This window comes from Eufriesea mexicana, unplaced genomic scaffold (genome assembly GCF_001483705.2).
Source record: "Eufriesea mexicana isolate 0111107269 unplaced genomic scaffold, ASM148370v2 scaffold3380, whole genome shotgun sequence".
In the NCBI taxonomy this organism is placed as follows: domain Eukaryota; kingdom Metazoa; phylum Arthropoda; class Insecta; order Hymenoptera; family Apidae; genus Eufriesea; species Eufriesea mexicana.
In genome coordinates, this window is record NW_016911392.1 from 1 (window position 1) to 13,162 (window position 13,162).

A 13,162-nucleotide genomic window follows, 5' to 3' on the forward strand; every position below is an offset into this window, starting at 1 on the left:
ATATTAGTTTTAATGATGTCAAATATTCTTAAAATCAAAAGCATTAAAATTTGTTATTTATTAAATGTAATTCAAATTAGAAATTATTTAATACATTAATACAGAAATTTAGAAAGTAAATATTGTGTATCAGTTAAATTTTTAAAAACAGATATACAATCCATTGAAATATTATAAAATGATACTTATTACTTTACCCTCAGTGGCTGGCTCTTGCTTATAAATATTACTCATGTTTGTAAGTCTCCTATAATAGAAAAAATCCTTTATTAATAATGTTTCATATTAAATCTTTAGTTATTTATAAATCAGTCAACCAAATGGTTCTTTTCTCGAATAATCATACCTTTTACCTCCTTTTGACATTGGCTTTATTGGCCCAATGAGTCCATGATGTGCCACAGCATCATTATAATTGCTTCTCTTATAGTTTCCGAGTCCCTACAGATATTTCTACACATTTTTGCCTTAATGCAACATTTATTCAGTATATTCAATTTATTTTTATCTTCTATAACTATTACCAAGTGACCATTCTCCATCTCTTCGATGATCTTCATATTTGCTTGTCCACGGCACACATCCTTCTCTGTTATTAGATACGTTGCCCCTTTCCTGTTTCTTGATTTGACATAACATGCATTGCCTCTTCTCAATGCTTTTATTTAAACCACTCCCTTTTCTTTATATACCTCAGCACCATCATTCTGAAATATAACACATTGGCGATGACTTTGACCACTGATATTAATATTTATTTAGGTCAGGAATACAACATACCTTCCAATCTCCCTGTATTCTCTATATAGTTGTTATAAAAGGCCATCACCTAAATTAATTTTAATCCCTTTCGTCTGCCTAAACCATCTCCATTTTCTGAATTTTTATTTGACCACGAAAGATTTCTATCTTGAATGTCAAATGGTTAACTGACCTCGAATGCAATAGACATATCATACTTTACATACTTATATTGCTGCTTCAATTTTTTCTCGCTATAAAGTATAATTCTTGGCATCTACGGTTATTTCAACAGAATATTGTCTTTTCTAACTTACACTATTTAATTATAACTAGAGGTTATGTTAATACAAATACTTACATTTTTTTCGTGATGCAGGCACATCTGCATGGACACAACAATGCTTTCGGCGTTTGTTTGCAATTCTTCTTCATTTCCCATGCACTCTCCTGTTCACTTGAAGAAAAATTAACAAATCGCTCAATTTCTGTGTTTAATTTATGAAATTTTATAATTGCGTTGTAAAGGCGTACCTTTGCATATTTGTCGTCTGCCAGGTAAAGAAACGAATGCTGATTGTCTAATTAAAACCGCTGTTTCGGCTGAATTTATTAAAGAATGTAGAAAACTTTATGCTTCTATTTATTAAAATAAATTAAAATATATTAGATGCACGTAACCAGAGTTAGTAAACTATTTAAGAAACTATTCCAAAATCATAGATGACGTTAATCGCAGGCGATAAAATTTTTCATTTGAACAGGCAGTAAAAATTGAACATCGTAATAAGTCTATTCCGCAGTGAAAAATCAATAAATTTCCATGTGACTGTAATTAATTCATAAATATTTATAGCCGTACAGCAATGTTAGAATTATATGCAGCATTCTTATACGATGTTTAATTTAATAATTAATACTTACATGAGCGATAGGTTTTGTATTTCCTGCATCTAATGATTCTTTATATTTTCGTTTCCTTTCTGTAGTAAATAAAATTGCTATTGAAAACTGCTTTTCTGGTATAATATCCTTATTTTTTTGTAATAAATATATACTAGCATTAGACAGCATAAAAAATACATTTTTTTATTACGAAATTTTATTTACAATTGTTTATTTACAATGTTTTCGTGGGCGAAAAATGAATTCAAAATAGAAAATAGTTCAAAAAAAGAAACAGGAATTAAGGAGACCGGAAATCGAACCCTTGTTCTCCATCATAGGAATTTTCGACAGTCGATGTTAAGCCACTACTTGACTTAAGAAATTGTGGAAAGAAATGTATAATTAAATAAGTAATAAAACTTTAATCTCAAATATTGCAAGAATTATTGAATATTTACTTCTATAATAATACATATTTCTGAATTGCATAATGAAATCTATAAACCTACAACGTTTCAACTAAATCGGTGACCCGAAAGACTTGCACTCTCCTTGTTAGTAAAATTTTGTCACGTCAAGTAATACGTATTAAATTTCATATACCGTTGATTATTACCATTTTATTATTTGCGTTTAATTGAATTAATTTCACGTCTATGTAATTAAGATCTAGATAAGTTTTTCTGAATGCCATAACAGTATCAATAAATATTGTTATTATAATAAAGAATTATTCGCAATATTAATATATTTTATACCATGATTTTCTTTTTCATTTCATTTGTATTATATTTAAGGAAATTAAACGTTTTCAATCGAATTAAAATGCAACACTTGTAAAAGATATCAAACGAAATTCGAAATTGACTTATACATATAACATGTGATATTAGTTAAATTATTAATATTCTCATTTTAGCATTCATATTTAGTATTGTTAAAAATAATTTGGCTATAAAGTGAATAATAATATGCCATAAATACTGTAAGCAATCAATGTTGTTTTAATTTTTTGATGTTTAAAACAGGTCTTTTCAATATTTAGCATATGATTCTTTTTCTTATTATTTTTCTTGAATTATTATCATTAATACTTCATATTAATCATTAAATTTCTAGAAGGAAATTATGATTAGCTGTGATAATTATGATATGACATTATATGATATCGTTTTATTAACATTTCATAGTTATTACTTATAACGTTGTATACAATGTATTGTCAGTTGAAAATGTTAGTTACTGTTACTGTATCGACATAAACAAATTGTAAATATCTCATTATTACTAAGGAATAATTTGAATTATTTTATTTTCAAATAAGTGCTTCAATAAATGCTATAGGAGTTTTGTTTAATTTTACATAATTACATTACATCTACAAAATTAGCTATTGTATTTATCGAAATATTTATTTTATAACGAAATAATTGAAATAATACAATAAAGCCACCTGTAAAGAGTAGATACAATTATTAAATAATTGTATGAATAACACAAAAATTGTTATACCAGTTTTTTGAAAGATTATTCTACCTTCAATTCAAAATAACTTGAATCTATGAGAAGATACTTATACGTTATAAATGTGAATTTTGTTAGTGGTAGATGAAATATTAATAACAATAAGAATAATTCTTTATTTAATTACAAAGGTTATCAAACACAAATATTAAGTTTAAATATAATTAATTTATCACAATCACATGCTCACACCTCTTCTCACTATTAAAACTCAATTGCAACCGACCTATGCCAAATCACTCTCGTTTTGTTCTTTCCTCTTTCATACATGCGTTCTGAGCGAAACATGTGATTTCATCCTGGCAATCAAAAGGTTAACAAGAATAAACCAAAAAATTAATTCACAAAAATATCCTCGATCCTTCCTGCCTGATAATTAGATAGAGAACATGTGCGTGTCCATTTTCATGAACTTAGTTTAAAAAACGAAAAAGAAAAATAAATAAAATATAGAACGAAATATAATATTCTCGATCGAAAGTTATTCCAGAATAATTTCACTACTTTGCATTTTTATTTTCGGTAAATTCGGTATTCCGTAGTTTCTTAAGAAAAGGGGCAGATAGAAGAGGGTGAGAAGAAAAGCGAAGAAAAGGGCAGGAAGGGAATGGGAAAAGGAGAGGAAGAGGCGAGAAGAGAAGGAAAAAGGATGCGGTATACTGACGCTAAATTGAATTTTTTTCAATTCATTCCACTTCCCACAAGCGAGCTCAAACTCGATGAGTATCTGTACGCGACAGCGGCACCTATTCGCAGTAAATTCTCATTATTTTTAAATTGGAAATGAGAAGTGTACGCGGCGGGTGTGGTTGAGAGCACCTTTACCGCCGTGGAATAAAAAAACAGGAACCTGGCAGTGTATTATTCCAGACCGATGCCTATCCTAACAGCGGAAGAGTCGCAGAAATTAATTTAATTACCTGGCCGGTGTCAATAACAGTAATCGTTCCTCGGTTTAAACCTCCATCTCCGAGGATCCGATAGGTATTATCAATCCAATTTTGCGTAACCATTGCTGATATTTTGAATTATATTTCTTCAAATAATTTTAACCCTTTGCACTCGGCAATTTTTTCGTTACAGAAAAATAGTAATTCGAAGACTTTTTGCCATAAAGTCGACGATATTTTTGAACACGGTAAATAAGAAATCGTATGCAAATTAAGACGTAGAATTATTTTACTTCGATATTACGCATCGTTTGGTAATTGTAAATTTGATATATTAATTAACATCCACCTTTAGAATCTGATTAAATGGCGACTGAGAGGCGCCTCTCGAGTGCAAAGGGTTAAAATCCTTGTATAGGCAATACGTGTCGTAGAAATTCTACTTTCTATTTATGGAAACTTCATTGCAGAATAACATCTTGGTATGAGGCAAACAGAAATTAAAGTAAATTATCATGGGACCAATGTCATAAAGACAATCATACTATAGCAATTTGTCACATGCAGAAATCAAAATATTTACGAATTTAATCTGTCTTGACTTTTTGATTAGTTTGATACGATATAAGGACTTTGAACCTCGTATTACAACAGTATCTGTTTGAAGTGGACAATTGAAGAGATACAAATACTTTTGTACAAACTAAATACAGTGATGTTAAAAAATATCTACTAATTTGCAAAATTAATTTTGTAAAATAATAACTAGAAATGTATTTGAAATAATAATAGATAAGTATCGATCAAGTGTTTTAGCACAAAAATTTACGAAATTTTTTAAATTGTGTTCATCACTTTGATTTGTGAACGGTTTAATTATTGATTTTAAGTAATTTCTCTATTTTTTTTTTATTTCTCTGTCTTCTCTATTTCGAATTTTTAAATCCTTATTGCTGGAAATATATTTCGTATCAATTAAACTGTCGACTGAACGTTATTCTGGGATAACAATACAGCGTTAGTAAAGAAAATTGGCTTGGAATTAATATCGTAGTCGTGTTTGTACTATCGAAATTTGTCAGATATAAAAGTCAAAATATTTACAAACCTAATCTGTCTTGACTTTTGGATTAATGAGATATAACATATATACATCGTAAATAAGGATTTTGAAGCTCGTGTCATAAAAGAATACCGATCGTTTAAATTCAAAAATTGTATATGTGTACTTCAGAGACTCACTATTATAGCATCTCCAAGGATCCGATAGGTATTGTCAATCCAATTTTGCGTAACCATTGCTAATACTTTGAATCATATTTCTTCAAATAATTTTAACCCTTTGCACTCCGCAATTTTTTCATTACAAAAAAACAGTAATTCGAAGACTTTTTGCCACATTAAAGTGGACAATATTTTTAAAACGGTAAAAAAGAAATCGTATACAAATTAAAACGTAGAATAATTTTACTTTGATATCCCACGTATCGTTGGGTAATTTTAAATTTTATATATTAATTAATGTCGATCTTTAGAATCTGATTACAAAAGATTAATTATCGATTGATTTTATGTTGGTATAGTTCATTTAAATTTTACGTTTGCTACGAGGGTCGTGTACATATATAGAATAGAATATCCTATCCCGCTATCGCGTTGGCTATATTTAATTGTATTTAATTATTTTATTAATTTAATCAAGTATGTAATAGTAATAGGAACATTTTCGTTGCCTACACTCACTCCCACACCTTTCTCTTTGTTACTTTCCTTGTACCTTTTCATTCTTTTTCTATTGTATTTCATTTCTTATTTTCTAAATATTGTGTTTTCTTGTTCTATTCTGTTGATTATATTGCAACGTTTATATTGTAATTAGGTGTATATAAATCGTTAATTACCGACTGCTGTATGTAAGTAGATACGAAATATTAACTAATGTATTTAACTAATTCAGGATTATTGTTCTCTAATTTGTGATTAAATATACTATACACAAACGATAATAGTTGAAACGATTTAATGAAAATAAAGAAATACGTAATAATCACATTTTTATTTAAATAAAGGGCAACAGTAATTTTACCAAGAGCAGTTATACATTTTCAGTAACTGCAAAAATAGAATTTATGGAATAGGTTGGTGTCATTGATTTGGTAGCGTTATATTTACACGAAATGCAATATTAGCTCTTGCACTATGATTTAATTATGAGAAACTGAGCATTGTACAATTATTTAATTTTAATTAGCGACTATACACTTACTTTATTCTTAATAAAATTATAAAACTTTATAGTTTTAGTTGTAGAATTAATTAGTTATAGAATTTACACAAATTTTGCATACATTAAAATATGTTAAATGTAATTTTAGTCTCATGCGAATATAATTCATCCTTATGGGGTTCAGTATAGAAAACTCGCGATGAGTTAGGCTCGTATTGTAATATAAGGGATTAAAGGAATATTTACTATGATAGTAAAGAAATAATAAATAGATTTTTTTTATCTAATATTTACTTACATTAGTTACATTTACTTACGTATCTATATATTTATTTATAAAATATAAATAATTTAAATATTTGCATTTATGGTATGTGACGAAATAATAGCATACTTTATGATTTCCAGTGTTCCCAGACTAAAAAAAAACACTACAAAAATTGTAAGAATAGTAAAAACGAGTTTTTACTATACTAAAGTAATATAATTTTAAGAGATACTATATACAGGTTTGAGCGAAACTTCGATCACTTGCAACAAAAGTTGTATGATTTGCAGGGAGCCATAATGTGACAGCAATTATTTTTTTACAGATAGAAGAATTTTAAACATTTTAGGGTCATATTATTATTTTTAAATGGTATGCTATACTTTTATATTCCCAGTGAAATGTCTAGTATTTATGGCAGATAACGTTACATATATATGCACGTGATATTAACGAAATATAGTATAGTATATTCGTTATAGTATAGTATAGTGATAGCGATAATAATAGTGATAATACAGATATAATATAGTGATAATAACAAAATATAGAACTATATTTTACTATATTTATGCTGATTTATTTATGACTAATCTGTTTAAATATACTTACAAATAAGTATATACAACAGAATATATAATAGTTCGAGGTTGTTACTGTACAACAATTTTTAAGAAATTTAACAAAAATTGAAAGGCAGACATTTATTTAAAATACGTAAAAATAAAAGTAGCTTCTTATGTTAAACAAAAAATTATTTAAAATTCTTAATAAGTAAAGTAAAAAATTTATATTCGTATGATCAATAATTTAAGATATAAAATCAACAAAAATTAATAATTTTGGTTTCTAATTTTTTTTAAATTGCTCTTATCCTTTTAAAAGTATAAATGGTTATTGTTCTTATTGTTATAAGCACTAATACTATTAACTAACAAATTAAAAGGAATAAAAGAAACAAGTTATAACACAAAACAAGTGCAATAATATAATATATAAACCCAAGTAAAATTGGACGAAAAATGATTCAACGATTTTTTACTTTCAAATATACTAAAATTATGCAAACCAATACTACTTTAATTGATTCTGTATCATATTTGAATATTATATTCTACGCATTAATAATGAGCTTATCTTGAAGATAAGAAATTATACAAGTTTTAATAAGAAGAAAAAATATTGAAACAGTTTATTAAATTTAATTTGCGAAATCTAAGTTTCTGCTCTCTCATATCCAAGTAAAACGTGTTTTCCACGAAAATGCAAAGAAAAGCAAAACAGATAGAAGAATTATGTGAAGGATCAACATTTACTTGTATTCACTTTATAATTGTTTTCATTGTTCATTTAAGTAACGATTTCATAATATAAGAACCAATGCCATGATATAAAATTTTGTATATATTTATGATTCAGGATATGCTTCAAAAATAGTCAGTTAATAATTAATTAATAGTTAGAAGTATATTTACAATACTAGAAATCGTGTTTTATTTAAATTAAATAATTAAGTAATTAAGTAAATAATTTAAATAATTTAAATTAAGTAATTCATAAAAGTCAATAATTAAATATTATAACAAAGGTAAAGATATAGCTTTTCTTTAAAAGAAAAAGGGAAGAAAATAGTAAAGGGAATTGCGCATAAAATTGACGAATGGTAGAATATCATTATATTTATTACATTTAGAACATTTATAGAAAGCTAGAAAATCCTTATAGAATATTACTATATTAAAAAATTAAAAAATTATTATGCATAACGAATATATTATTAAAGTAGAAAATTTTTATAGAAATCAGTATCAGCGAGTAAAATAATTTATTATAGACAATTCATATATCAGAAAATCGAAAAATTACTATTTTAAAGAATTAAAGAATTATTATACTTATTAAACACCAGAAATCCTTGGTTTGGTTCAAACTCATTTATTAATCGGAGCCAAGATACAGTCTGTCCTCGAGGCAGTACTTTTACAATAACATGGTATTATATTTCTTGAAAAATAAGAATTGTACTAGATTAGTAATAGTATAAATCGAGAGTATTAGATATTTCGCTGCATTTAAGGACAAAATTTCATGTACAATATTAGATTTACAGATTCAGGCCACAGCGTCGAAATAGGTTAGACAGAATAGACGATGAACGTTCGATACAAAGGATATAGTGAGTGGGAGAGGTAGCTACCGGTCGTTCGAACGTACCAAAACAGAACGTATAGGTTACTCGTTACAAAATGAAATGTCTCGAATAGCTAGAACGATGGGAAATTAAATACAAATATTCGCAAAGCAATGTTCTCCTTATCGAGATAAGGAACAATCATTTAGTGTCGCGATGGCTCGTAATTTAATCGAACGACAAATGAAATTAACTAGCCTTGCAATAAATCTACATACGTTTGTGTATGAAAATAATTTGACCGATGAAGTACAATAAATTTTATTTTCTGCTTTTGTCCGTTGTCTTGAGAAGCGGAACGAAATATAGATAAAGGTTAAATAGAAATTCCAATTAATAATTATCTTTACTCGTTTCTTGTATTTTTCTCTTCTAGTTTGAAATATTCCTTTTATTACAATAAATTATTTTCAAACACATCTCAACCTGTTTGATATGATAAATAATTCAGAATCACCTAAACAATAGTCTTTATACAACAAGTGTTAGAATATGTTATATTATCAAACACTTAAGTAATAATGTATTTTCTGTTTCTTCTCTGCAACTATTATACATTTAACTACTATTCTATTGTTAGAGCAGTAAACAACTTTTCGTCACTTTCACAAAAGATCCGAGAAGGACATTTTTATCCGCGTAATACACTATTGGTTTCTCCTCTTTCTCTCTTATAGGATATCAGCACACTTCTCTGATTTTTTAGTTTAATATGATCATCACACGATAGCGGTCACTTTTATTTTGCTTTTACGTTTACAGTAAATCAATCCATTGCTGCTCGAGCAGTGCTGGACTTCGAAGACTACCGAGATTAAGACAATAAAAGCTGCCGAGAAAAAAGATACCGGTTAGTAAGTTAAACGAATGAAAGTAGAATTAATTCTCGGTTCTCTTGTGTACGTTATACGTGTGTGTGTGTATATATATATATATATATATATACATATATGTATATATATATCGCGATCCCAAAAATTGGAAAAACTTTTTGTACGGATGTTGCAACGATATTCGAGCAAGTCCACCCTGTTTTCTCGTGGACCACAACAGTAGCGATACTCGATAGTAGAAGTACATCCCGTGACAAAAGGTATTGTGGCGGTTAAAAGTTTACCAACGAACCTCTACTTGCGTATATTGTTCGCGGAAAATTATATCAAGAAGTTGTTGACTCAACTCGAAGAAATTGCAATCTAATTAATTCTCTGCAGGACACATTATAATATAGTTTTATGCAGGTGATTAGTACCATTAACATCAACTATACAATTATTGCTATGGAAGCAGTACGACGATTCAGAGCCTCAATAAATTCAAATGAACTTATACATACGTATATGTATATTATATATTGTCTTTAATTAATCTAATCTACGTATAATTTTTAAAATTACAGTAGCTCACCTTCACTCTCAACGTTATATACCATAAATTCAGTTGAATTCATCATCGACGCTGAAGTAGCGTAACTTACAACACGTTATTATACAAACAGCTCTTTGTTTTAACGTATAATATTTTTCCTACTGCATTTGTTCCTTTATGTACATAGCATATCTAGCGATAACTACAATTAATAACAACTAATATATAGTTTATCAACGATGCGTCGACGCAGCAGGTTTGTTGCACACCATAATACCTGAAGATACCATAAGCCTGAGGACCCGACATCGTGGATAAATTATATATTACACTGCATCCAACGTTTATTCAGTGCGCTATTATCTCGATTAATTAATTACCTTTATTGTCAATACATTCGGAATAACGTCGCTGTACTTTCAACAACGGGCTCTTCTTAAAACTTCTTAATTTGGATGTTTACCGTTCATCGATTCTTCGCATATTCCTTTTCTTATCTTTCTTTTCTTTCTCGATACGTGTATGTATATAGGTGTATATATATTTCCTTTTATCCGTTTGATTTCGTTCGTCGACGAAGAATAAACGAGGACAAGCCGATTGGCGGGAACGATTTATCATTACAAGATTTACAGGACGTCCGAATGAATTAACGAATACCGATCGGTTAAAAGGCGAATTATTACATAATTGTATGTATTGACTCGCACGTAGTTGAATCATTTTCCTATAGTTGCCTAAGTACTTATTCTTTTATAACTTATATAACCTATATGCACTAATAATTTATTTAATTTTAATAGCAACCATCCCCTCTTTCTCCGATTTCATCTATTTGGTTCACATGTTACGTGCATACCATTCATCTGTTCGCTTTATACGTTAATGTGTATATATGTATATAGAGGTTATTACACATTTTGAGAAATCGCGCATATATATTTAATCTTAGTTGTGTTTATACGTGTATATACGAGTTTTTTTTTTTATATTCTTTGCTGAAAGATGTGCGTGTGTATTACCTGCATGTAAAAGTATCTCATATATGTTTCCTTTGCTCTTGTTCCACTTTCTCTCATTCTTTCTCGCTGTACTTTTGCGCCTCGTCTTTTGAAACACACACGCACACACTCACGCATTCATGCACTCGAGCACGCTCGTGTCAACTACACATGCATACGCATTTGCATACAGCTCTCACTCTTTATCATGTAACATGTTTCCTGTGTGTGCGTGTAAAGTTCGCAATTACCCAATTGTCGAGTTTTAGTTTCGTCCTCCTGGTTGGTACGACAGAACTCATAGGTGAAATGTGAACGCTAAATTACAATATAATCGTACGCCATTCCAAATTCGGATAGAAGTCGAACGATGTTCTCATAGCTGATACCATTTCTTGTCTTTGTACTTGAGCATCAATCCGTGAGCAGATTGCGAGAAACTCTCGGCTTCCGTCATAAAAAATCTTCCAGTTGAGATAGTTTTTCACCGCGCTCGAGCACCATCTGATGAGCCAAATTTACTTCTCCTGTCGCGCTTGTCACGCGTTCGCGAAGACCTTCCGCTCCGGCATTCGGTCCTGGTATGTGTTTCGCCACCGTGCGAGAAGCTCGACCGCTAGATTCGCCGACTAAAAGAAAAATTAATCGAGTTACTTAGCTGATTTGTACCATCAATAATGAGAAATTGTAAAACAAAAGATAACGAGATATATAACATTTAGTAAATCACTGAAATCAATCTATGTTGAGAAAATTTCTTCAACGCTAAGTTAACGGGGCGCGTCATTTTGAATTACTTCGAATTTCACGAGCAAGATTAAAAAGACTTTACACTTGAATAATAATAATCCCTATAAATATATATCTCACAGTTTCATTTATATATATTATAAGTTAATTGTGTATGATTATGTTGCTGTTCAAGTTGCGTTTTAAACAAAATGGCGACGCGTGTCCGTAGAAATAGGTATGTGTCCGTAAATATGCTATTGAATTAAAAATATAAAAAATACGAATTTAATTATTAGCAGAGCTTTTATAATGTAATTAAAAAATTATAAGTGATCGCGAAATAATTTTGTTCTATTTTCAACCTTTTATGTTTATCGATAAATTATGCGCGAGTTAATAAGAATATTAGAATTATCAAAATTAGAACGAAATAAATTTTCTGAATACTCTGTGATTAGACAGAAATTGCAAATGTACTTAGGAATAATATTAACAATATTTAAGTAATATTTAGCAATTCTAATCCGAAAAATATTTATGTTTCTCTATATTGCAAATGAATTCAGTGAAATAATATTTATAAACATATTTGTGTGTATGCTGATTATAGTTTTAAACTAAACGTTTCATAGTTTCAAAATCAAATGTAATTGTTATTTTGTGCAAATAGTACATTTGACTGAAAAATAATTTTCATTTCTTTGCTTTAATAACAGCAATCCAATTTTGTCCAATAATCATCTTTAAGTTAACAAAAAACATCAACAGTGAAGAATTACAATTTCTCAACGTAGATTTAAGATTTACATATTTACACATTACATTACATTAAATTACAAGATTACATTATTAAGACATTACATAAAAAGAAATTATTATTTTGATATCAACTTCGAAAAATTTCGCTAATATACTGGTATTCTAAACAATTATAAAAATATTTAATAATTTTTGGAAAAAATTTATCAAACTTACATAACTCTTCTCTGTCAAGGCTTCGTGATCCTCCGCCAAAGAGACCTTTAAAGAAACTTTCTTTAGGAGGCTCGGGCATGTCGTGGCCGATGAATAAGTCTCCCATCATTTCGGTTAATTCGCCACTGAAAATATTGCATATAAAACGCTTTACAAATTTGAATATTTTGCAAAATATTTCAATACGCTACTCAATTTCTCATATCATTAAAATTTTATGACAGAGTAAAATTATAAAATAATTCTCTTATATTTATTCTTGTTCGTTCCCTTTACTACTTTTCAACTATGCACATTCATTCGATCTGAGTTTAGAAGGGAATTGAAAAATGATACATAAAAGTTACGTAAAAGTTT

At 28.7% G+C, this 13,162-nt stretch overlaps 1 protein-coding gene across 1 annotated transcript in view; it reads right to left on the minus strand.

Annotated features, from left to right (window-relative positions):
• Positions 1-10,842: 10,842 nt before the first annotated feature.
• The window catches only part of LOC108550886 (syntaxin-binding protein 5-like), a 78,164-nt gene continuing 75,844 nt past the window's right edge, over positions 10,843-13,162 (minus strand). Inside the window, 3 exon segments of the mRNA XM_017904786.1 lie at positions 10,843-11,560; positions 11,563-11,727; positions 12,806-12,930. Of these exon segments, the coding sequence (XP_017760275.1) occupies positions 11,475-11,560; positions 11,563-11,727; positions 12,806-12,930 (376 nt within the window). The 3' untranslated portion in view covers positions 10,843-11,474.